Raw genomic sequence first — 27,264 nt, 5'->3', positions numbered from 1 at the left:
ATAAAAAGTTAAAAAGAAACTGTGAGCCCCCAGAAAAACAGGTGTCCAGCCTGAGAGAAGCCGGGAGAGGAGGTTAACGGAGCTTCCCTAGAGGGGTTACCCGAGGCAGCTCTAGACAGAAAGGCACTGGTCAAGGAAGCGAGACAGGTGGAGAGCGCTCCTCAGAGAGCAGGCCGTTTGCAGAATTGCTGGTAGCTCCAGGAAGCCTGCGGAGAAGGCAATGGCACCCCACTCCAATACTCTTGCCTGGAAAGTCCCATGGACGGAGGAGCCTGGTAGGCTGCAGTCCGTGGGGTCGCTACCAGTCGGACACAACTGAGCGACTTCACTTTCACTTTTCACTTTCATGCATTGGAGAAGGAAATGGCAACCCACTCCAGTGTTCTTGCCTGGAGAATCCCAGGGACGGGGGAGCCTGGTGGGCTGCCGTCTGTGGGGTCACACAGAGTCAGACATGACTGAAGTGACTTAGCAGCAGCCTGTGGACACAGTCAGGGTGTGGGTGGGGAGTGATGCAGAGGAACCAAATCCCACCGTCACTGTCTAAAAGTACTACCTTGATGGTTTTCTCAGCAAGAATCCCTCTGACTATACTGTCATGGTATGGGTTCAAAAAGCAAAACGGGGACCTCCCAGGTGGTCCAGTGATTAAGACTCCATGCATCCAATGCAGGGGACACAGGTTCAAGCCCTAGTCGGAGAACTAGGATTCTATATGCCTCCAGGTACAGCAAATAAAATAACATAAAAATGTTCTGGGACTTCCCTGGTGGTCCAGTGGTTAAGAATCTACCGGCCAAGGCAGGAGACATGGGTTCAGTCCCTGTTCTGGAAATATTCGACATGCCACAAGGCAGCTAAGCCTATGGGCCACAACTCCTGCAGACTGCGTGCCCTCGAGCCTGTGCTCCACAAGAAGAAAAGCAACCGCAATGAGAAGCCTGTGCACTACGACTCGAGGGTAGCCACAGCCAGAGAGAGCCTGTGCAGGGCAGCAAAGACCCAGGGCAGCCAAAATAATACATTGTTTCTTACATGCTCTTAAGAAGAAGAACAACAACAACAAAAAAGTAGAACAACAGGCAGGAGTAGCCAGTTCAGTTCAGTTCAGTTCAGTCACTCAGTCCTGTCCGACTCTCCACGACCCCAGTACAGGGCTGCTTTTCACAGGGCATGAAACCATCCGGAAAAAAGGAGGTGTTTCCACGCAAGAGCAGGACACCCTCCTTGGGATACTGATCCTGATACCCTGATGACCTGATCCTGATATCCAGATGAACCCTCAGCAGCCCCTTTGAAAATAAATGAAATAAATCCTAAGAAAAGCTTTGTAAATACTAGCAAGGTAAATTCCCCCTCATTTTCTTTTTCCTCCTTTTAATTAAGAGCTATTTATAGGGACTTCCCTGGTGGTCCCGTGCTGAAGACTCTGTGCTCCCAATGCAGGGGGCACAGGTTCAATCCCTGGTTGGGAAACTAAGACCCCACAGGCTGCACAACACAGCCAAAAAGAAGAAAACAGGTTCTTATATGGCTGTGTCTTCCTTCATCATCTGGCTGCCAAGAAGTTCAGAGCTAACTTTAAGGTCAGCTCTAGCAACAAAGTAGGCTCACAGCCTCTGCACCCCGAGTTCTTTTCTGGCCACGCCCAAGCTGACATTGTTGATCTTCACTTACGTTTTCAAGCCTCATTTATCCATTAACATCATTATATTACAGAAAATATAGGAGGTTATTTTAAACAGGATTGTAATTCATGCATATACATAATTTGGTTTGCTTTTTAGAGAAAGAGAGAAAAGCTCCACATTGGCGAGACAGCTTAGTGCTGCGGTCACAGGCACAGACATCAAAGGCCCAAGAGTCCTCATGCAAATCTCAGCTTTGCCTCTTCTCATCCATGTGGCTCCACCTGTAAACCGTCTCTCTGTCTGTCAGAGGTGAGTGTGCCTTCCCCACTGGGCTGCACGAGGAGTCCCTGAGCCAATGCACGATACCTGGCACCTTGTGAGGGCTCAAAATGCTGGCAACAAAGCGTATGTTCAAGTTGTCTATCATTGTCAAGGAGCGGAAAGGAGAGGCAGGGCAGGTGAGAGGAGAAACATACGGAAAAGGACTTGAAAGACACATAGACGAAGTCAAAGTGAGATTCCGAGGAACACTGATTTTCTAGAGCGGGAGTTTGCTAACTTTAACACTTAAGGGCCAGAGAGAAAACACTAGGGCTTTTGGGCCATAAGTCTCTGTCTCAGCTGCTCGAGTACGTTACTGTGGCACACAAACACTCTGGGCAATGCATAAATGGCCGTGTGCCGATGGCACTGATTTACCATGACAGGCAGGGGGCCCCCGCTGCAGCTTGCAGATACTTGCTCTAGGATAATTATGTCACCCTGTCAGCTCCTAAGTCCCCTACATACGAATCTTCAAGTTGTGAACTGTCAAAGATGTGAATGTGCCCAGAGAGAGGATGAAGAGAAGCAAGAGGAAGATGAAGAAACCGAAGAACCAAAAAGATTCACAGTGCAGGGAAATGGCAAGGGGATTTGCTTTATTTGAGGAGCCACCAATTGTTAGTTTTCGAGGCACGGGACCCAAATGCAGAACAGTTCACAAAGACTGCAGGAGCTGTTCAGAATGCAATCCAGTGCTACCATTGTCATCGAGGACGAGAAAAAAAGAGCTATGACCTAGATATCACTGGATCATTTTCCAAGAGGGTAGACAGAATTGTTTGTCTATGACAAATCTACACAGTGTATTGAAAGGCAGAGATATTACTTTGCTGACAAAGGTTTGTATTGTCAGAGTTATGATTTTTCCAGTAGTCCTGTATGGATGTGAGAGTTGGACCATAAAGAAGGCTGAGCGCCAAAGAACTGATGCTTTCAAACTGTGGTCCTAAAGAAGACTCTTGAGAGTCCCTTGCACAGCAAGAAGATCAAACCGGTCAATCCTAAAGGAAATCAACCCAGAATATTCATCGGAAGCACTGAGGCTGAAACTGAAGCTCCAACACTTTGACCACGTGATGTAAAGAGCCGACTCACTGGAAAAGATCCTGATACTGGAAAAGATTGAGGGCAGGAGGAGAAGGAGGCAACAGAGGAGGAGATCGTTGGCGGCATCACCAACACAATGGACAAGAGACTGAGCAAATTCCGAGAGATGGTGGAAGACAGGGAACCTGGAGCGTTGCAGTCCATGGGGTCACAGAGAGGCGGACACAACTGAGCGACTGAACAACGACAGCCAGAACTGATCCAGCAAGGAACCAGCACCTGTGCCGTCAACATCAGGCATGCGTGAAATCAGAGCTTGCGTTCTGTCCCCTACTGCTGACGATTCTTCTGCTCTGCCATCTTCCACCTCGTCCCCTTCTCCAGTCACTTGCTCTTCTTGCCTGTTTGCTCGCTGCCAACCCCCGTGCACCAGTTGTTGTACTGTCCTACTAAGCTTTCCAAGGTACTGTACTGTAAGATTAAAAATGTTTTCTTTTGTGTGTTTGTTTTTTTATGTATTATTAGTGTGGAAAGCATTATAGACTTATAGTACAGTACCATATAGCCAATGGTGTTAGTTGGGTACTTGGGCTAACTTTGTTGGACTCAGGAACAAATTAGACTTAGGAACGTGCTCTTGGAATGAAACTCGTTCATACATAGGGGATTTACTGTAAAGCAGCAAAGACATTTTCAGTTGTTGATCTTCCAAAACAACAGGTATAAACAGAGGGGATCCCTCATGATGAGCGCCCCACAAATTAGGTTGTAGGGTAGAAGGCCCCCACTCCTGATTGCTGCTGCTGCTGCTAAGTCACTTCAGTCGTGAGCGACTCTGTGTGACCCCATAGACGGAAGCCCACCAGGCTCCCCCGTCCTTGGGATTCCCCAGGCAAGAACACTGGAATGGGTTGCCATTTCCTTCTCCAATGTGTGATTACCAAGGGGCAAAAGGATCTGAGCAGGCAGACAGAGGTAGGGAGAAGTAACAGGAGGAAACTGAGTCCCCTGGCAGGACTCACAATTAAGTTCATGTCACCTGAGGTTGCCAGGGATGGATACAGGAGGAAACATGCCCACCGTCCACCCCTCTAAATCAATCAACTTTGCTCTCCTGTGCAGAGTTCGTATTTGATGACATTGTGAAAGTGAAAGTGTTAGTCAGTCAGTTGTGTCCAGCTCTGTGCTACTGCATGGACTATAGCCCGCCAGGTTACTCTGTCCATGGAATTCTTCAGGCAAGAATACTGGAGTGGACTGCCATTCCCTTCTCCAGGGATGACATTTTAGTGCCTTTCAATAATCAAAAGATACAGAAAACTTGTGAGCAAAAATTGAAAGTGATTTACAGGGGACTTCCCTGGGGGTTGTCCCTTGCTAAGACCCCTTGCTCCCAATGCAGGGGGCCTGGGTGTGATCCCTGGTCAGGGAACTAGATCCCACATGCCCCAACTAAGAGTTAGCATGCTGCGACTGAAGATCCTGCATGTTGCAACTAAGACCAAGTAAATACATGAATTTTTTTTAAAAAAGTGACTTAGAAGCAAAGGGCTTTCCAGGTGGCTCAATGGTAAAGAATCTGCCTGTCAATGCTAGAGATGCAAGAGACGTGGGTTTGATCTCTGAGTTGGGAAGATCCCCTGGAGGAGGAGATGGCTACCCACTCCAGTGTTCTTGCCTGGAGAATCCCATGGACAGAGGAACCTGGTGGGCTACAGTCCGTGGGGTCACAAAGAGTCGAACGTGACTAAGCAACTAAACAACAATAACAACAAACTAAAAAACAATGGAAACTGAGGAAAACCTGAGATCAAGAGGAAGGAAGAAGACCCAGCTAGGCAGACATCCAGTTTCAGCCTTGAAATCGTCATATAGGAAAATGGGCTCCTATAAGCTTAACTGTTTCCACTGTTTCCCCATCTATTTGCCATGAAGTAATGGGACCAGATGCCATGATCTTCGTTTTCTGAATGTTGAGCTTTAAGCCAACTTTTTCATTCTCCTCTTTCACTTTCATCAAGAGGCTTTTTAGTTCCTCTTCATTTTCTGCCATAAGGGTGGCATCATCTGCATGTCTGAGGTTACTGATATTTCTCCTGGCAATCTTGATTCCAGCCTGTGCTTCCTCCAGCCCAGCGTTTCTCATGATGTACTCTGCATATAAGTTAAATAAGCAGGGTGACAATATACAGCCTTGACGTACTCCTTTTCCTGTTTAGAACCAGTCTGTTGTTCCATGTCCAATTCTGTTGCTTCCTGACCTGCATACAGGTTTCTCAACAGGCAGGTCAGGTGGTCTGGTATTCCCATCTGCAGATGGTGATTGCAGCCATGAAATTAAAAGATGCTTACTCCTTGGAAGGAAAGATATGACCAACCTAGACAGCATATTAAAAAGCAGAGACATTACTTTGCAACAAAGGTCCGTCTAGTCAAGGCTATGGTTTTTCCAGTGGTCATGTATGGATGTGAGAGTTGGACTGTGAAGAAAGCTGAGCACCAAAGAATTGATGCTTTTAAACTGTGGTATTGGAGAAGATTCTTGAGAGTCCCTTGGACTGCAAGGAGATCCAACCAGTCCATCCTAAAGGAGATCAGTCCTGGGTGTTCATTGGAAGGACTGATGCTGAGGCTGAAACTCCAATACTTTGGCCACCTCATGCGAAGAGCTGACTCACTGGAAAAGACCCTGATGCTGGGAAGGATTGAGGGCAGGAGGAGAAGGGGATGACAGAGGATGAGATGGCTCGATGGCATCACTGACTCGATGGACATGAGTTTGGGTAAACTCTGGGAGTTGGTGATGGACAGGGAGGCCTGGCATGCTGATTCATGGGGTCACAAAGAGTTGGAGATGACTGAGCAACTGAACTGAACTGATCTGAAGCTTAACTGGTACAGACTCAGGACAAGCGGGGGCAGTGAATGCTACCAGTAGTATATCCCTCTGGGAACAGCAGCCTGGCCTTTCTCCACCACCCAGTGTCAGAACAGGCACCCTGATCAGCCTAGCCCTCTTGCTGCAACCTGCATATTTGTTTGTTAGTTTTTTTATTGGGGGGTGCTACCCCACACAGCTTGTGGGATCTTAATTCCCTGACCAGGGGGTGAACCCAGGCCACAGCAGTGACAGTGCAGAGTCCTAACCACTGGACCGCCACGGAACCCCCTACAGCCTCTATCTTAAGCACACAGAAGTAGCCAGGCTCCCTCCCCACAATGACCATCCCTATAAACAGTGAACAGTACTGGTCCTAAGTTCTGGCCCACATATCCGTAGGCAGCGCTGCACACACCCCATGCTGGGCCGGGACAAAGCCAGTTTTACATAACATACTCTTTGCAATAAGAGAACCCTTGCAAAATGACCAACAAACATGGTTTTGTTTGACCTAAGTCATTTTACAAACATCAAAAATCAGTGCAGGTCAAGTGAACTGATCTTTCTCTTGGAACACTCTTGCCATATGACATACTCCTCCTCCTACCAGTCACTGCAAAGACAAAAACACGTGGAAGAAGGAAAGTGAGGGCAGGATGTGGGAGGAAAAAAACACAGTGGCCCCAGCTTACCATATCCTTTTTCCATACCCGTGGTAACCGACGACTAAGGCGACACAGACACCAAAGTGGGTCAGTCCGGGCTGCGTCCCTGCAGCCAGGAGGCGCTGTGGGAGCAGAGAGGAGCCAGGCTGCAGTCCTTACTGCCATCTGCCAGCTGCGTGACCTTGGCCAAGTCACTTAACCTCTTTTGGCGACGGTGGCTGGGATAACTGAATGGCATCCGTAGGGCGGCCAGCACGGAGTCTCACACAGGGCATTCAAAATTGGTAAAGCCCCCTCAAAATGCAATTTAAATCAAAGTACCGTCTGTGGCATTGCCTCTTAGAGATAGACATAGGAGGATAAACAGCAAGGATCTTACTGTAGAGCCCAGGGAACTATATTCAACATCTTGTAATAACCTATAATGGAAAAGAATCTATATCTGTATATAAAACCGAATGACATTGCCGGACATCTGAAACTGACACAACATAGCAAATCAACTATACTTCAGTTCTAAAAATTAAAAAGAAAAAAAAAAAAGAGTCACACGAGGCTCCTGTCTGCTTCACTCCCATATACTGTGTGGATAAATGGAAATCTCCCCCTACCAGCCCGGGCTCCATGATTACCTGCACTGTTATAATCGGGCCTCCATTCTTATAGAGGAGGGGCCTTATCTTGGGCAGAAGGACCCCCAGCCACTTGTCCACAGCCGCAAGGTAATCTGGAAAACAACCAGGTTTAATACCATCACACATCTTTTTTCTACAAAGAGGCACCATGCAACGTGTTATCCTGGAGCTGGCCGCAGAGATTGAACAGACTGGATTCAACCACTGTCTTCTGAAACGGGGGTATCACGTGCACTGCAAGTCTGATAAAAGTTGTCCTGCCTGGAGTTGTCTGCTCAGCGGAGCCTTCAGAGGACCAGTGTGCCTGGTATCAGCCCCTGCCGCTAAGACCACAAGCCTGCAGCACGGGAGGCATCTGCCAGTGTTTGTTGAATGACTGAGTGACGGGTCCTTCTCTGTCACAGCTGAGTTTTAAAAAAAATAAGTTCTAATCAGCTATACACGTACACTGTCAAATGGGGATAAGTACGCAGTTCACAAAGCTGCTATAAGTATTAAATGAGACAGTGCGTGGGAAAACGCTAATAATAGACTAAGTGTAAAATGTGAGGGCAGTAGGCTAAGAAGAAAAGCCACGCAGAGCATAATGTATTAGCCTTTTATACAGCAGATTTAATCATTGTTAGCAACCCACTCCAGTGTTCTTGCCTGGAGAATCCCAGGGACGGGGGAGCCTGGTGGGCTGCCGTCTGTGGGGTCACATAGAGTCGGACACGACTGAAGTGACTTAGTAGTAGCAGCAGCAGCAGCAGCGGCTCTTATGACCAGCTCCATCCCCAAGAGAAATGAAGTCTTCAGAAGACAGAGATGTAGCTAAGAACTCTACTCAGTACTCTGCAATGACCCACATGGAAGAAGAATCTCAGAAATATACATAACTGATTCACTGTGCTGTACAGCAGAAAATAACACCACATTTTAAGTCAACTATATGCCAGCAAAAAATAAATACAGCAAATCGGGACCTGCAGACTGATCAGGGTTTATAGCTAGATAAGGGAAAAACCTATCACTCACAGACCACTCTGTAAAAGCAGATGAAGAGAGATCCAGTGACGCCACCACAGAAACTACATCTGCCCTTCTGGTTAGCTGGGAGTCGTCCCCCATCAAGTCACAGACTGAGAATGGAGGCAGAGAAAGCATTAAAGTCAGTCAGTCAACCGCAAGGAGGGCCCAGTGCCAATTCAAAGAGTTACCAAGGCATCGGCAAGATCTGGTCGAGTTATTCAGACAGTCCTTCGTTCCTGCACACTCAGTGTCTGGTGGAGCATGATGGACACCCACACTCTCACTAAACTTTCAGAAGCATTCACCCAGGAGTACCCCAGCCTTTGAAATATTGTATCTGACCCTTTGGATATAAAGTATCTGAACTTTCTTAAATTCTCTTACAATATCTCCAACAACTCACCTGGATCCGAAGAACGGAGAACAATAGATTTTTTCTCCAATAGCCAAGCAGGTAATCCTCCCTAGGATGGGGAAACAAGCAAACAAATAAAAAAAAAGAAACTATTTTAAGATCTTAGGGGAGATAGAAATTATTACTACTACTAGCAGTGAGAGTAAAGAAGAAATGTGTCATGGAGAACAGGCATTTGAGCTAGGCTTTCTGGTTTATAACTTTCAGGGCAATGAGAGATTGTAAACATAATAAAAAATAAGATCACGCTGCATGAATGCAATGTTTTGAGAAATCAAAGATTTTTCTATAGATTACTCCACTGAAACTCATATCTACCCTGTGGGGCAGACAGAGGCCACTTCATGAACTGCTCTTAACAGATGAGGAAACTGACTTCTGTCTGTGACCACCAGGAGGAGGACCCATGCCTTCTCACCCCTCCCTGCTCCTCTCTGCCTGGCCACCGCCTAAGGTAAAAGACACCTGGGCTTTCTTAGCTACAGGCCCGTGCTATCTGGAATGAGACTTACCCACAGCGCTTTCATTCCCTTTCCCCAGAGCCCCATCTGTCCACGCACCAGGCAGACGAGGCCAGGTTAGCCGCACTCACCATGTCCCACTCTGCACAGATGTAGGGTCCCGGCCTCAGGATGACCAGCAGGCCCAGCTCATGTGCCAGCTGAATGAAATGTTCCACATCATGGTCCCCGGAGAAATTGTACTGTCCAGGCTGCAGCTCGTGGAAGTTCCAGGCCACGTACCTGCCAAGACGCACACAGCCCCTTCCTGAAAATAGCTCAAAATTCCAGGTGTCCCACACACATTTCTGAACCACTCTGCAGAACTATAAACCCACAGGACACACAGAGACATCTTCTAAGGCAGCCTCTTGAGAAAAAACTCTTGAGTTTTCACGGCAGCTACCCAGATAATCACTTGTGGGGACACTTTTAAGTGTATGCTTCACAAAGGATGCCCATTCCTATTTAATGCTTGTTTTAAAAAAAAATAACTATATATATATGGAGTTCCCTGGTGGCCTAGTGGTTAGGTTTCTGGGCTTTCACTGACAGGGCTGGGGTTAAATATCTGGCTGGGGAACTGAGATCCTGCAAGCCACACAGCGTGGCCAAAAAACAAAAAATACATAGTTACATGGACACAAACTTCTACTGTGTAAAAATTATATATGCCTGTGTAAGGCTTAGGAAAAATGAAAGTATCTGTGTTAAGGTCATAAGCGATATACTTACTTTTTGAAAAATGTTTTTCAATAAAAATGGAAAAGCCTCCAAGCCGTGTCCTTCTAACCAAAAATTTTATCAGGACTACCCTGAAGGAGGTAAAGTAACAAAAACTCTGACCAGTTCCCCTGACTGCCTGCAGCACTGGACACAAATTTAAATACAAAGCTACCCACTGCCATCAAAGGTCTCTCTGGTTTCAGGGTTCCCTGGAACCATTTTGGTCTCCCAGAACTTAGTTTTAGGGCTAAAACTACAGACAGGCTCCAGTGGTCCTACAACCAGAAGAATGAGTGGGATTCTCCCTAACCGTCTATCCCAGGAATGTGCTGCTGGATTTTCTCATACTTTATCTTTGAAAAGTTATCAGCAATCCACATCAGCAATGCAAAACCCAGAGTGGCCAGCCACCCCAACTTCCTTCTCAATTAGTCACTTTGAAACAAACAGAAGAGATGAGGGGAGAGTCATTGGGGGTGATTCTGTAACCCTGGGCCACAGAATCACCCCAGCAGAACCACAAAGACAAACTAGGTTTCAGGGATCGACCCAAAGGCACGTTCCCCTAGGAGCTGAGAGGAGCTGTGGCCGCCTGCAAACACCCATATCTTTAAATCTCAGCTGGATTTCTGTCCACAAGCACGTGCCTCGGCACATTTCAGTTTTATCAGCTGCATTCGGTAATAGTGAACTTGGAGAAATGGTATCATCCATGTCGTATGTCCTGCACACAGCAGATCCTCAATCACTGTTACTTCCCTCTGCCTTTCTAAGCTGATACTCATTTTATGATTTCTGCTCACAGAGTTCAAGGCTGGAAGAAGTAGTTAACTGTCTAAAGAAGCGACACCCACGGCCACGACAAACCTCTCCCGGGACACGGTGCATGCTAAGTCACTTCAGTTGTGTCTGACTCTCTGCGACACTATGGACTGTGGCCTGCCAGCCTCCTCTGTCCACAGGATTTCCCAGGCAAAAATACTGGAGTGGGACACCAGACCATGTTATTCCCGTTCTGAGCAACGAAACCTCTGCAGAGAGAGATGCAGCTGGTCCCCCACTCCAGGTGCGGGTGTCTCTGCCTTGGAGGGGAGCCCAGTGCCCTCCTACTTACGTCTGGATGGCGTTCAGCCCAGCCATCTTCATCTTCAGCAGCCGGTCCTTCCAGTAGAAGCGGGGCACACGAAAATAGTGAATGCTTCCTGAGATGTAGCGGAAGGGCTGGCCATCCTTGAGGAAGCGGTTATGGTAGTAGTCGATCTGGAATGTTCTCTTGGTGGCGTTCTACAGAGCAAGGATTGGACCACATGAGAACTTCCACCCTCAGAAAGCAGATGTTTAGACGGTGGTGAAGGACTCCCTACCCATTTAGTTTGTGTACGTGCCTGGTTCTGGGCTATAAAACAAACCACTGATGAGTAAAGGCGAGGAGGACCTACATGCAAAGTTCCAGAGGCTGGCACCAATGTGACAAGCAGTGGGTGAGATGCCGAAGTTACATTACCAAAGGATCCCCCTGCTACAGGGGACTCCTCTCATACCCAGTGTCCTGGGGCGGCAACACACACGTGCATGCACACACATGCACACACACTGCCTCCCCCCGCCCCCTATGGCCGTACCCTGCTGGAGCCCTGCATTTCCCTCAGCAGGAACGTCACTATGCTGAGAACAACAGACCAGAAGTCCAAAGCCCTGAAACCTTTTCCTAGCTGCTGCTCCGAGTCCCACCATGACCGAGCATCCTTCTCTAACCCTCTGTCTCTTCATCCATAAAAATGCAGGATGCCAGATAAATGAACTTGAAGGCAATATCTGCCACCCAGTTTGTGAATCGTGAACTCAATCTGGGTGATCAGAACTTTTTTAAATGAAAGAGAATAGAAAAAAGAAAAAAAATCAGTATTACACATAATAAAGACAAGTGTTATTTTAAAAATTGTACTTTATTGAAGTAGTTGATTTACAATGTTGTGGTAATCTTCGCTGAAGAGCAAAGTGATTCAGTTATACCTATATATACATCTTTTTTCATATTCTTTTCCATTATGATTTATCACAGGATATTGAACATAGTTCTCTGTGCTATACAGTAGGACCGTGTTGTCTCTGCACCCTCTATATGATAGTTTGTATCTGCTGACCCCAAACTCCCAATCCATCCATCTCTCCCCCAACCCCCTTCTCCTTGGCAACCACAAGTCTGTTCTCTACAAAGATAAGTGTTATTTTATGAAACTTTAGTTATATAGGCATATTATAGATTTGCATATGGATCTATTTCTCTGTGGTGTTGCAATGTAAGTTGTATTTCTAGAATCAAATCAAATTTCAAGAAACACTGTTTGGGGATCACTTCAGAAGGCGAAATGCTAGGAGTTGAAAGAGAGGACCTCAAAGGGGAGGCTGGACTTTTAGGTAGAATAGAACACTGCCCTCTGGTGGATGGAAAAAGGCAGCAACAGACCTCATGTAGCAACAGGACCAGGGTTACAAATTGTTGTTTAGTCGCTAAGTCAAGTCCAACTCTTTTTCAATGCTCTGGACTGTACAACCCACACCAGGCTCCTCTGTCCATGGGATCTTCCCAGGCAAGAATATTGGAGTGGGCTGTCACTTCCGTCTCGAGGGGACCTTCCTGACCCAAGGCTACAAGAAACCATTTAAGTAGCGTCCTCCATTGTCAACAGTGGTTATGGTTTTTCCAGTGGTCATGTATGATGTGAAAGTTGGACCATAAATAAAGTGAGTGCCAAAGAACTGATGCTGTTGAGCTGTGGTCCTGGAGAAGACTCTTGAGAGTCCCTTGGACTGCAAGGAGATCAAATCAGTCAATCCTAAAGGAAATCAACCCTGAATATTCACTGTAAGGACTGATGCTGAAGCTGAAGCTCCAATACTTCGGCCACTTGATTTGAAGAACCAACTCGTTGGAAAGGAGACCCTGACACTGAGAAAGATTGAGGGCAGGAGGAGAAGGAGGTGACAGAGGATGAGACAGTTGGATGGCATCATCACCTCAATGGACATGAGTTTGAGCAAACTCGGGGAGACAATGAAGGACAGGGAAGTCAGGCATTCTACAGTCCATGAGGTTGCAGAGTCGGACACAACTTAGCGACTGAACAACAATTGTTGGTAAAATTTCTTGTGCATCTTTAGGCATTTTTTAAAAATCTTTTTTTCATAGCAGCATAACAGTCCCATGAAACTTTTGAGTGTTGCCCTTGAAACCATATCTGGAAACAACCATGAAAGCAAGGGTCCTAGATCACACTTGGCTTGAAATCCTACTAGAGAGTTAAAGTACTGTGACTGTGGGACTTCCCTGGGGGTCCAGTGGTGAAGACTCTGCACTTCCACTGCAGGGTGAGTGGATTTGATCCCTGGTTGGGGAACTAAGATCCCGCTTGCTGCGGGCATGGCAAAAAAAAAAAAGCATTGTGACTAAATGTTAAACAATTCAGAGACTGCTAAGGGACAACTGGAAAGCTTTACTAACCAAAAATAAACAAAAAGCTAATTTAAGAATCATTTTTTCAAATGCCAGAGTGTCAGTATCCCTTTATTCTTCCAGTAAGCAATGCTTTAATCACCATTCAAAAACCAGAAATTAACAAAAATATAAAAATTATTTCTTATACCATGTGGCCCAATGGATGATTTTGAAAACATCTCAAAGCATCCGTTCCGTTCGTTCCGTCACTCAGTCGTGTCCGACTCTTTGCGACCCTGTGGACTGTAGCCTACCAGGCTTCTCCGTCCATGGGATTCTCCAGGCAAGAATACTGGAGTGGGTTACCATTTTCTTCTCCAGGGGATCTTCCCGACCCAGGGATAGAACCCGGGTCTCCCGCCTTGGAGGCAGATGCTTTAACCTCTGAGCCACCAGGGAAGCCCATGCATATGACTAAATATCAAATAAAGGTTTCCCACAGTTTTGTGAGTTCAAAGGCAGCTCAAAGGTTGGGGAAATTCTTTAGACTGATAGAAAGGGAGGGAGCAATTTCAGGTAGAACTGGGAAGAGGAAAGGGCTGCCTGAAGTCTGCTGGTTGGGGATTTCCTGGCTGTCCAGTGATTAGGAATCACATTTTCACAGCTGAGGATGTAGGTTCAATCTCTGGTCTGGGAACTGCTGCTGCTGCTGCTGCTAAGTCGCTTCAGTCGTGTCGGACTCTGCGACCCCATAGACGGCAGCCCATCAGGCTCCCCCATCCCTGGGATTCTCCAGGCAAGAACACTGGAGTGGGTTGCCATTTCCTTCTCCAATGCATGAAAGTTAAAATTGAAAGTGAAGTCACTCGTGTCCGACTGGTAGCGACCCCACGGACTGCAGCCTACCAGGCTCCTCCACCCATGGGATTTTCCAGGCAAGAGTACTGGAGTGGGGTGCCATCGCCTTCTCCGGGTCTGGGAACTAAGATCCACAAATCTCCTTGTCCAAGAGAAATAGTTCAGAGAAGTAGGAAATGAGCTTAGAGAGAAGTGATCCGGGCAGAAGGTGAAATCTGGCTTAATCCCACAGAACAGAGCACCACCACCATCTCTGCATTCAAACAACCTCAAAATACAGCCCAAACACCAACCTAATAACTATAAAAATTACAGACACCTACTATGTGCTGTGTAATAACAGGGGAACCACACAGATGCAGCCGCAGCCCACGTGAAGCTTCTGTCTAGCAAGGAAGAAACCCAAGAATCAACACAATGAGTCCTAGATGATTAAATGAGGATAAAACCACCAGGTTGTATACCTTAAACATACACAGTTATCCAATTATATCGAGTACAGCTGGGGGACGGGACACGAGCAGAAGATGGCAACAGTAATAAACAGCTTGTAACCCAGGCCTAGGGGACAAAGAAGAATTTCCCAGAGGAAGGAACACCTCAAATTGTGATTCTCAACCTTGGCTGCACATCAGAATCACCTGCCCAAGCTTTTAAAAATAGCAGTCAAGCCTCATCGCTCAGACATGCAGATGTTAATTGATCTTGGGTGGAGCCCAGGCCTAGGCCTTTCTTAAAACTGCCCAGATGATGTAACGTACAGTCAGCGTTGAGAATGCCTGGTGTAAGCTGAGCCCCAGGATGAAGAAGAGTTAGCCAAGGAGAGGTGCGAGGCAGGCAGCAGAAACTGGGAGCCCTTACGGAGAGGGTGCGGCACTCGGGCAGGGAGTGGTGGAACAACACAGATAAAGCACAGTGACACCCGAAACCAGGACATGGGAGAGGCCGGACCGAATGAGCTCTGCCGTCCACATCCAAGGGCCTGGCCTTTATGCCGAGAGTTACAGAGAGCACCTTAAACATAAGACTGATAGGATCAGGCGTGTGTTTTCAGATATTTGGCACTCTTGTCTGCTCTTTTCCTGAAATGGCAATCAAGGAAGCAGAGCTGTGGACCCTTGTGGTGGCAGCGAGGGGTCAGGTGGGCAGGAAGTGGACCCCACAGAACTCATGGGTTGGTTAGATGCAGGATGAACACAGGGCCTAAGCCAGAGGCTCCCACTGGCCCTGGGCAGAAAAAACTCAGCTTTCTCTTTAAAAAAGAGAGAGGGATGTCCCTGGTGGTCCAGTGGTTAAAACTCCACACTGCCAATGCAGGGTCCAATCCCTGGTTGGGGAACTAAGATCCCACATGCCGTGCAAAGCAGCCAAGAGATCAAAAAATATATTCAAAAATATTATTTTTAGAAAAGAGAAACTTAACAGGTATCATCTGGAACAAAAAGACTGCAAGGATTTTAACACCTGTGAGTTCATAATGACACACAGAGGGGAAAAAAGAATTCACCAGTCACTTAGAGACTGCAAGAGTTCCAACTCATTACTCCAAAAATGACAAGCAAAGGGAAAAAGCCAAGCAGGTTATTTCCCTTTTCACAGAAAAAAAAATATTTCAGGGTAACCAGGAAGTTGACAATGGCTAGCTAATAAATGGCTACAGAATAAGAGAATCTGAAAAACATCCTTTCCTAACCTTAAGTAAAATAATAGACTTAAGCTGCAATCATCAGTTCATTTCAGTCGCTCAGTCATGTCCAACTCTTTGTGACCACATGGACCACAGCATGCCAGGCCTCCCTGTCCATCACCAACTCCTGGAGTTTACTCATACTCATCTCCACTGAGTCGGTGATACCATCCAACCATCTCATCCTCTGTCGTCCCCTTCTCCTCCTGCCCTCAATCTTTCCCAGCATCAGGGTCTTTTCAAATGATTAGCTCTTCCCATCAGGTGGCCAAAGGATTGGAGTTTCAGCTTCAACATCAGTCCTTCCAATGAACACCCAGGACTGATTTCCTTTAGGATGGACTGGTTGGATCTCCTTGCAGTCCAAGGGACTCTCAAGAGTCTTCTCCAACACCACAGTTCAAAAGCATCAATTCTTCGGCGCTCAGCCTCCTTTATAGTCCAACTCTCACATCCATACATGACAACTGGAAAAACCATAGCCTTGACTAGACGGACCTTTGCTGGTAATCATCAGTGTATGCTAAAACCATCATCAAGGTTGAAGGAATCTTATAAAGGAGGGATCAGGCAGATGTGATCCCTCTGTTCATGTCAGCCTCATAAAAATGAAGCAAGCAGACGTGACTCTCACCTTGTGATTCAGGAAGATGTACACAGCCCCACCTCGAAGCCATGCTCATTGTTGAACTTTAACCTCAACTGAACCTGAATGTAACTCTAACACAAGGAAGTAAGAAGCCAAATCTAACGTAAGACATTTTAAAGTCAAGTGAGAAGAGTTACTCTGAAATGTTGATGGTATTAAAACAAAATATTTTTGAAAATAGCAGTGCTTGGGAAGGAACATTAGGGAATTTTCTGGGGCAATGGTAACATGCTAGAGCTGAATCAGGTTTTGGGATTACCAGGTGTATGCGTTTGTCAAAACTCATCAAGCGGTGGGCTTCCCTGGTGGTCTAGTGGTTAAGAATCCTGTTGCCAATGCAGGGGACGCGGGTTCAATACCTGCTCCGAGAAGATCCCACATGCCTCATGGCAACCAAGCCAGTGCATCACAACTACTGAAGCCTGTGCTTCCACAAGAGAAGCCACCACACTGAGAAGCCCCTGCACCGCAACTAGAGAACAGCCCCCACTCGCTGCAACTAGAGAGAGCCTGCACACAGCAAAGAAGACCAAGCACAGCCAAAAATAAACGAATCTTAAAAAAAAAAACCCAAAACACTGTGAAATTAAAAAATCTCTCATGCATTTCACTGTATGTAAAGTCTATAGTAGTGAAAGTCACTCAGTCGTGTCTGACTCTTCGTGATCCCACGAACCGTAGCCCGCCAGGTTCCTCTGCCCATGGAATTCTCCAGGCGAGAATACTGTAGTGAATAGCCATGCCCTTCTCCAGGGGATCTTTCTGACCCAGGATCGAACCCAGGTCTCCTGCATTGCAGGCAGATTCTTTACCGTCTGAGCCACCAGGGAAGGCCCATGTAAAGTTTACCTTAAAGGAAAGAAGGGCTCTAAACAAATGTTGACCTCTAGGTAATGATTTATATGTTGATATATTTCAGAGCAAGTACACTGATGTCCGCAACCGACTCCCAAATGCATCCCCAAAACGAGACAGAGTTGATAGACGCACTGATGGATGCAGGGATAGGCGGACAGTAACATGTTAATGGGAGAATCTGAATCACGAGGATATGAAATGTTTTCAACTCTGTGTATGTGTGAAAACTTTTCCAAGTGAAATGCTGACACAAATTAAAAAGTCGGGGCAGGAAGAATTGGAGAAAGGTGGTCAAAAGGCACAAATTTCCATTTACAAGGTAAATAAGTACCAGAGATGTCATGTACAATATGATGACTCCAGCTAAGAATGCTGCAGGATCTATAGGAACATTGTTAAGAGAGTAAATTCTAAGAGTTCTCGTCATAAGAAAAAATTTTCTTTCTTTTTTTTTTCCTTTTTATTGTATCTGTGTGAGAAGAGGGATATTACCACCTACTGTGGTAATCACTTCACAATATGTAAATCAATCATGTCGTTTACCTTAAACTTATCCAGGGATGTATGCTAATTATTTCTCAATAAAACTGGGAAAAAATTAAGCTTAAAATGTGAACTCAGGGGACTTCCCTGGAAGTCCAGTGGTTAAGACTCTGTGCTCCCAATGCACGGGGTGCGAGTTCAATCCCTGGTCAGGGAACTAGATCCCACAGGCCACAACTAAAGATTCCAAGTGCCTCAACTAAGAGTTGGCACAGTCAAATAAATAAATATTTTTAATAAAAAAAAAAACCCACACATCTATATCAGCTCCTGTGGATAGTCCCTTGAGAACTCATTGTACTGTATGCTGATAGGGTCTTATCTCAAACTCATCCCTTAAGTCTTTGTCACTGCGGATGGTGACTGCAGCCATGAAATTAAATGACGCCTGCTCCTTGGAAGAAAAGCTATGACAAACCTAGACAGCGTATTAAAAAGCAGAGACATCACTTTGCTGACAAAGGTCCCTCTAGTCAAAGCTATGGTTTTTCCAGTAGTCATGTATGGATGTGAGAGCTGAACCATAAAGAAGGCTGAGCGCCAATGAATTGCTTTTGAATTGTGGTGTTGGAGAAGACTCTTAGGAGTCCCTTGGACTGCAAGGAGATCCAACCAGTCCATCCTAAAGGAAATCCACCCTGAATATTCATTGGAAGGACTGATGCTGAAACTCTAATCCTTTGGCCACCTGATGCAAAGAGCTGACTCATTGGAAAAGACCCTGGTGCTGGGAAAGACTGACAACAGGAGGAGAATGGAGAGACAGGATGAGCTTGTTGAATGGCATCACTGACTCAGCGGGGCAGACTATCTCCATTTGCGCAAACTCCAGGAGAGAGTGAAGGACAGGGAAGCCTGGCATGCTGCAGTCCATGGGATCACAAAGAGCTGGACACGACTGAGTGACTGAACAACAATCCCCACACCGTGGGCACCTGCTCACCCAGGAGTGAGGTGGAGTCCACACCCCTGGGGGGCAGCCCTGGTGGAAGGGGGATAATTACACTCTCTTCTTTCAGGTAGACAATTCAGGAGATATTCTGTGGACTTTCCAGGAGTCTTTGGCAGAATTAATATGATACACATCCTCATGTAGGCTTTTGCCTCTTTCCACCTGTCCAAATTGGACAGCTTCTCAGGTCACATGCACTCAAGCCCCTGTTTCATGTTTTACTTTGAAAAGTGTAACTGTTAGTCACTCCGACTGTTAGTCATGTCTGACTCTTTGCGACCCCATGGACTGTACCCCGTGTTAGGTCCTACGGAAATATTAGGTCCATGAAAAGTAGGAAGTAAAGAGATAACCTGGAGTAAAAGGCAAATTTGACCTTGGAGTACAAAATGAAGCAGGGCAAAGGCTAACAGAGTTTTGCCAAGAGAATGTACAGGTCATAGCAAATATCCTCTTCCAACAACACAAGAGAAGACTCTACACATAGACATCACCAGATGGTCAACACCGAAATTGACTGACTACATTCTTTGCAGCCAAAGATGGAGACGCTCTATACAGTCAGCAAAAACAAGACAGGGAGCTGACTATGGCTCAGATCATGAACTCCTTATTGCCAAATCCAGACTTATGTTGAAGAAAGTGGGGAAAACCACTAGACCATTCAGGTATGACTTAAATCAAATCCCTTATGATTATACAGTGGAAGTGACAAATAGATTCAAGGATTAGATCTGATAGAGTGCCTGAGGAACTATGGATGCAGGTTCGTGACATTGTACAGGAGGCAGTGATCAAGACCGTCCCCAAGAAAAAGAAATGCAAAAAGGCAAAATGGCTGTCTGAGGAGCCCTTACAAACAGCTATGAAAAGAGAAGCTAAAGGCAAACGAGAAAAGGAAAGACATAAGCATCTGAATGCAGAGTTCCAAAGAATAGCAGGGAGAGATAAGAAAGCTGTCTGAGGAGCCCTTACAAACAGCTATGAAAAGAGAAGCTAAAGGCAAACAAGAAAAGGAAAGACATAAGCATCTGAATGCAGAGTTCCAAAGAATAGCAGGGAGAGATAAGAAAGCCTTCCTCAGTGATCAATGCAAAGAAACAGAGGAAAACAATAGAATGGGAAAGACTATAGATCTTTTCAAGAAAATTAGAGATACCAAGGGAACATGTCATGCAAAGATGGGCACAGTAAAGGACAGAAATGGTACAGACCTAACAGAAGCAGAAGATATTAAGAAGAGGTGGCAAGAATACACAGAAGAACTGTACAAAATAGATCTTTGTCAGGTGAGTGTATGCTCCTTCGTTCGGTCTCATCACAACAAAGATTTGGAGTGACGATCTTCATGACCCAGATAATTATGATGGTGTGATCACTCACCTAGAGCCAGACATCCTGGAATGCGAAGTCAAGTGGGCCTTAGGAAGCATCACTACGAACAAAGCTAGTGGAGGTGATGGAATTCCAGTTGAGCTATTTCAAATCCTAAAAGATGATGCTGTGAAAGTGCTGCACTCAATATGCCAGCAAATTTGGAAGACTCAGCAGTGGCCACAGGACTGGAAAAGGTCAGTTTTCATTCCAATCCCAAAGAAAGGCAATGCCAGAGAATGCTCAAACTACCACACAATTGCACTCATCTCACACGCTAGCAAAGTAATGCTCAAAATTCTCCAATCCAGGCTTCAGCAGTACGTGAACTGTGAACTTCCAGATGTTCAAGCTGGTTTTAGAAAAGGCAGAGGAACCAGAGATCAAATTGCCAACATCTACTGGATCACTCAAAAAGCAAGAGTTCCAGAAAAACATCTACTTCTGCTTTATTGACTGTGTCAAAGCCTTTGACTGTGTGGATCACAACAAACTGTGGAAAATTCTTAAAGAGATACCAGACCACCTTACCTGCCTCATGAGAAATTCATGTACCTAACATTCCAAGTTCATTGACCTAACATTCCAGGTTCCTATGCAATATTGTTCTTTATAGCATAGGACTTTACTTCCTTCACCAGTCACATCCACAACTGGGCACTGCTTTCTCTTTGGCTCCGTCTCTTCATTCTTCCTGGAGTTACTTCTCCACTCTTCTCCAGTAGCATACTGGGCACCTGCAGACCTGGGGAGTTCCTCTTTTGGTGTCATACCTTTTTGCCTTTTCATGCTGTTCATGGGGTTCTCAAGGCAAGAATACTGAAGTGGTTTGCCATTCCCTTCTCCAGTGGACCACGTTTTGTCAGAACTCTCCACCATGACCCGTCCGTCTTGGGTGGCCCTAGGCGGCATGCCTTATAGTTTCCTTGAGTTAGACAAGGCTGTGGTCCATGTGATCAGTTTGATTAGTTTTCTGTGATTGTGGTTTTTATCCTATCTGCCCTCCGATAAGGATAAGAGGCTTATGGAAGCTTCCTGGTTGAAGAGACTGACTGTGGGGGAAATTGGGTCATGTTCTGATGGGTGGGGCCATGCTCAATAAATCTTTAATCCAATTTTCTGTGAGAGACTTTACATTTTGGGGCTCCAAAATCACTGCAGATGGTGACTGCAGCCTTGAAATTAAAAGACACTTGCTCCTTGGAAGAAAAGCTATGACCAACCTAGACAGCATATTAAAACACAGAGACATTACTTTGCTGAAAAAGGTCTATCTAGTCAAAGCTATGGTTTTTCAGCAGTCATGTATGAATGTGAGAGTTGGACTATAAAGAAAGCTGAGTGCCAAAGAATTGATGCTTTTGAACTGTGATACTGGAGAAGACTCTTGAGAGTCCCTTGGACTGCAAGGAGATCCAACCAGTCCATCCTAACGGAAATCAGTCCTGAATATTCATTGGAAGGACTATTAGCTTACTGATGCTGAAGCTGAAACTCCAAAACTTTCGCCACCTGATGTAAAGAACTGACTCACTGGAAAAGACCCTGATGCTGGGAAAGATTGAAGGCAGGAGGAGAAGGGGACAACAGAGGACGAGATAGTTGGATGGCATCACCCACTCTATGGACATGAGTTGGAGTAAGCTCTGGGAGTTGGTAATGGACAGGGAAGCCTGGCATACTGCAGTCCATGGGGTCACCAAGAGTTGGACACGACTGAGTGACTGAACTGGACTGTAGCCCACCAGGCTCCTCTCTCCGTGGCATTCTGCAGGCAAGAATACTGGAGTGAGTTGTCATTCCCTTCTCTAGGGAACCTTCTTGACCCAGGGATCAAACCTCGGTCTCCTGCATTGCAGGCAGATTCTTTACTGCCTGAGGCACCACAGAAGCCTGTTTTACTTCTGGAGGAACCCAAATTAAAACAGTTTGTTCCAGAAGTGGCCTAAACAGCAGATCCTCACGATGCTGAATCTGCACCTGGGCTTCTCATTTCCTGTGTGTCAAGACAGCGGTGAGAAGCCTAGAGCAGCGCCCAGTGGAGGGGGTGACAGCCTCTGGTTTGCAAGTACACGCACTGAGGCCCCACCTATACAGGACTGGGAGGAGACTCAGCAGACGGGAGCTGGCATCTGCCGTAGCTCTCCCTGTGGCACAGGCTGAAGGACGGGGTGCTGGTAACTGTAAGGCCTGTGAGCTTGGCTGGCTTTTATTAACCAATTGGCAGCTTTGAAGAAAGACCGGCTGACAGGCTCCAATCATGCGTCCACGCAGGACATTCTGTGAATGCTAGAGAAGATTCTTGCATTCACTCTTCTGTGAATGCTAGAGGCTTCCATGGCAGTGTTGAAAGAGACCTACATCTCCTGCCAGAAGGGTAAGGCCAGGACTTGATGGGGGTGGAGGGGAACACTGGGAGTGGATCTCGAGGGGACAGAGGAGGAGAGAGGGGAGTGTATGGACATGGCTCATTCCCTCAAGATTCGTGAGCTCTCATCTTGGTAAAGGCTTTCAATCCAGTCCCTGTGCAGTTGGAACCTGGTGCCTTGGAACTCGGACTTGATGTTGACCTATAGGAAATGAAGTGAGGTGCCAGGACTGCTGTGCAATCCTAAGGAACGTGTGAGACGGCTCTAAGAGATGAGAAGGTAAAGCCAGTGACCAGACACCCCACCATCTGCCTACACTCCCCAAGCCTGGCCAGATAATGCGCCCTTCCGTAAGGAAGGCAGCAGTGAGGAGGCCCTGGAGACCTCAGGTCCCCTGAGGGCTGTGCTCCGTGGGCAGGGAATGGCAGAAGACACTCTTTGTGTCTTTGAGGGTGATGAAATGCTGACATACCCAAAGAGGGCCACCTAACCGCCAGTGGCCGGTGGACACAGTCACCATCACTATGACTGTGGTGGCAACCAGGGCGTGTTGACAGAGATGACCTCAGGCAAGGGCTCAGAAACCATAGCGTTCCGAAAGGGTGAGATAGTTGGGCAGCCAGTGGGGCTCCAGCTTGACGTGTCTCACAGGAGACAAAAAAATCAGTCACTCATGAACAAACGGCTGAGGTCAGTCACCACCATGGGAAATCACGACTCCCTTATCCAGGCCCCACCTCTGAGGTGGGAACCGACTGATGGGAGGGAGGATCCCCTTGCGGAAGGGCCCTGTGATGCCACCCAAGTACACATCATAAAAATTCCTTCCCGCATGGGACTTAGGGCACCTGTGTCCTAAGGAAAGGGCACCCCTAGATCTTGTGAGGACTGTCCAATGCAGTCTGGGCTGACTCTGATACCAGGGCTCCTGAAATGCCATCATTCCCACCTTGCTGCTCTTTGAGAGACCGCGGGAAAGGGCCCCGTCCTTTTCACAAGTCAGAGGACCTACCCAATGGCAATGTCCCCAGTCATGAGTGTAAATTGGGATGTTTTCCCCAATGGCTCAGCAGAAAAGAATCCACCTGCAATGCAGGAGATGTGGGTTTAATCGCTGGATTGGGAAGATCCCCTGGAGGAGGGAATGGCGACCCACTCCAGTATTCTTGCCTGGAGAATCCTACAGACAGAGGAGCCTGGTGGGCTACAGTCCACAGGGTCACAAAGAGTCGGACACGACTGAGCATGCACTCAACTCAACTTACTTAACAACCTCCCAAACCTTCCACCCGAGTTAAGAGCCCACTGTTGGGGGAAGGGCCAGGTGATGGTCCTGGAGCTACCCACTGCCCACCTCCACCCGAAAGAAATCTGAACAAGCCCACAATTCCTCCTGAAACTGCAGATTCCTGGTGCCTCTTCCACAAAGACTCAGTGGACACCGTCACCACATCTGCAGCCAGATCACCAGTGAGCCCTGCCAGAAACAGGCTGAAAAAGGGAGACCACTTGTTTAACCCAGCACTAGCCCCAGGGGTGGCTGTGGAATGCCAACACCGCCTCTGGCATGTGTTTTAATCCTTTCAGAATTATCACTGAAAAGCATCAAAAGCAGTCTGTGAGTGGGCATGACAGCAGGATACCTTCTTTCTCTTGCTCCAGGGATCTGGTACCTGCCCTGCTCTGTCCCCTGAGACTGTGACTGCCAGGACACCCTCTGACCTGTCACAGCAGTCTGACAACAACAGTGTGTTATTTAGACCTGGGGAGCAGTGACAAGAAAGCTTAGAAAAGCAGCAAATGGAGGGACTTCTCTGGAGGTCCAGTGGTAGAATCCACCTTCCAATGCAGGGGACGTGGATTCAGTCCCTGGCCCCTGAAGTAGGATGCCACAGGGCAACAAAGCCGTGCTGCAGCTAGAGAAGTCCATGTGCTACAAGGAAGACCCTGAGTGCACAACTGAGACCTAACTCAGCCAAACAAATAAAAAGAAGTTTTTTAAAGGGGGATAATATGGACAGAATATTGAATGGTTTGCCTTGGAAACGAACAGAAATCATTCTGTCGTTTTTAAGATTGCATCCAAGTACTGCATTTCGGACTCTTTTGTTGACCATGATGGCTACTCCATTTCTTCTAAGGGATTCCTGCCCACAGTAGTAGATAAAATGGTCATCTGAGTTAAATTCACCCATTCCAGTCCATTTTAGTTCACTGATTCCTAGAAGGTCTACGTTCACTCTTGCCATCTCCTGTTTGACCACTTCCAATTTGCCTTGATTCATGGACCTAACATTCCAGGTTCCTATGCAATATTGCTCTTTACAGCATCGGACCTTGCTTCTAGCATCAGTCACATTCACAACTGGGTATTTGTTTTGCTTTGGCTCCATCCCTTCATTCTTTCTGGAGTTATTTCTCCACTGATCTCCAGTAGCATACTGGGCACCTACTGACCTAGAGAATTCCTCATTCACTATCCTATCATTTTGCCTTTTGATACTGTTCATGGGGTTCTCAAGGCAAGTATACTGAAGTGGTTTGCCATTCCCTTCTCCAGTGGACCACATGCTGTCAGATCTCTCCACCATGACCCGTTCATCTTGGGTGGCCCCATATTCTATTACAGTAATCCAAGTCTATGCCCCAACCAGTAATGCTGAAGAAGCCGAAGTTGAACAGTTCTATGAAGACCTACAAGACCTTTTAGAACTAACACCCGAAAAGGATGTCCTTTTCATTATAGGGGACTGGAATGCAAAAGTAGGAAGTCAAGAAACACCTGGAGTAACAGGCAAATTTGGCCTTGGAGCACGAAATGAAGCAGGGCAAAGGCTAATAGAGTTTTGCAAAGAGAACACACTGGTCATAGCAAACACCCTCTTCCAACAACACAAGAGAAGACTCTACACATGGACATCACCAGATGGTCAACACTGAAATCAGATTGATTATATTCTTTGCAGCCAAAGATGGAGAAGCTGTATACAGTTAGCAAAAACAAGACCAAGAGCTGACTGTGGCTCAGATCATGAACTCCTTATTGCCAAATTCAGACTTAAATTGAAGAAAGTAGGGAAAACCACTAGACCATTCAGATATGACCTAAATCAAATCCCTTATGATTACACAGTGGAAGTAAGAAATAGATTTAAGGGTCTAGATCTGATAGATAGAGTGCCTGAAAAACTCTGGACGGAGGTTCGTGACATTGTACAGGAGACAGGGACCAAGACCATCCCCAAGGAAAAGAAATGCAAAAAAGCAAAATGGCTGTCTGAGGAGGCCTTACAAATAGCTGTGAAAAGAAGAGAAGCGAAAAGCAAAGGAGAAAAGGAAAGATATAAGCATCTGAATGCAGAGTTCCAAAGAATAGCAAGGAGAGATAAGAACGCCTTCCTCAGCGATCAATGCAAAGAAATAGAGGAAAACAACAGAATAGGAAAAACAAGAGATCTTTTCAAGAAAATTAGAGATATCAAGGGAACATTTCATGCAAAGATGGGCTCGATAAAGGACAGAAATGGGAATGGACCTAACAGAAGCAGAAGATATTAAGAAGAGGTGGCAAGAATACACAGAAGAACTGTACAAAAAGGATCTTCACGACGAAGATAATCACGATGGCGTGATCACTCACCTGAAACCAGACATCTTGGAATGTGAAGTCAAGTGGGCCTTAGAGAGCATCATGACAAACAAAGCTAGTGGAGGTGATGGAATTCCAATTGAGCTATTTCAAATCCTGAAAGATGATGCTGTGAAAGTGCTGCCCTCAATATGCCAGCAAATTTGGAAAACTCAGCAATGGCCACAGGACTGGAAAAGGTCAGTCTTCATTCCAATCCCAAAGAAAGGCAATGCCAAAGAATGCTCAAACTACCGCACAATTGCACTCATCTCACATGCTAGTAAAGTCATGCTCAAAATTCTCCAAGCTAGGCTTCAGCAATAATGAATCATGAACTTCCAGATGTTCAAGCAGATTTTGGAAAAGGCAGAGGCACCAGAGATCAAATTGCCAACATCCTCTGGATTATGGAGAAAGCAAGAGAGTTCCAGAAAAACATCTATTTCTGCTTCATTGACTATGCCAAGGCCTTTGACTGTGTGGGTCACAATAAACTGTGGAAAATTCTGAAAGAGATGGGAATCCCAGACCACCTGACCTGCCTCTTGAGAAACCTGTATGCAGGTCAGGAAGCAACAGTTAGAACTGGACATGGAACAACAGACTGGTTCCAAATAGGAAAGGGAGTACGTCAAGGTTGTATATTGTCACCCTGCTTATTTAACTTATATGCAGAGTACATCATGAGGAACTCTGGGCTGGAAGAAGCACAAGCTGGAATCAAGATTGCCGGGAGAAATATCAATAACCTCAGATATGCAGATGACACCACCCTTATGGCAGAAAGTGAAGAGGAACTCAAAGGCCTCTTGATGAAAGTGAAAGAGGAGAGTGAAAAGGTTGGCTTAAAGTTCAACATTCAGAAAACGAAGATCATGGCATCTGGTCCCATCACTTCTTGGGAAATAGATGGAAAAACAGTGGAAACCGTGTCAGACTTTATTTTTTGGGGTTCCAAAATCACTGCGCATGCTGATTGCAGCCATGAAATTAAAAGACGCTTGCTCCTTGGAAGGAAAGTTATGACCAGCTTAGATGGCATATTAAAGAGCAGGGAAATTACTTTGCCAAC

At 46.3% G+C, this 27,264-nt stretch overlaps 1 protein-coding gene across 2 annotated transcripts in view; it reads right to left on the bottom strand.

Annotated features, from left to right (window-relative positions):
• Positions 1-27,264, bottom strand: part of GLB1 (galactosidase beta 1) — a 107,582-nt gene that overhangs the window by 65,617 nt on the left and 14,701 nt on the right. For both annotated transcript variants that reach the window (XM_055414735.2, XM_088831752.1), the window contains exons 2-5: positions 10,950-11,119; positions 9,202-9,352; positions 8,598-8,658; positions 7,181-7,275 (exon numbers count right to left, since the gene is read on the bottom strand). In XM_055414735.2, the coding sequence (XP_055270710.1) occupies positions 7,181-7,275; positions 8,598-8,658; positions 9,202-9,352; positions 10,950-11,119 (477 nt within the window). The remainder of the gene's footprint in view (positions 1-7,180; positions 7,276-8,597; positions 8,659-9,201; positions 9,353-10,949; positions 11,120-27,264) is intronic.

This window comes from Moschus berezovskii, chromosome 24, assembly GCF_049115385.1.
Source record: "Moschus berezovskii isolate FMDL1 chromosome 24, NW_MosBer_1.0, whole genome shotgun sequence".
NCBI lineage: Eukaryota > Metazoa > Chordata > Mammalia > Artiodactyla > Moschidae > Moschus > Moschus berezovskii.
The sequence above is the reverse complement of the archived record's forward strand: the minus strand, read 5'-3'. Positions and strand labels throughout refer to the sequence as shown.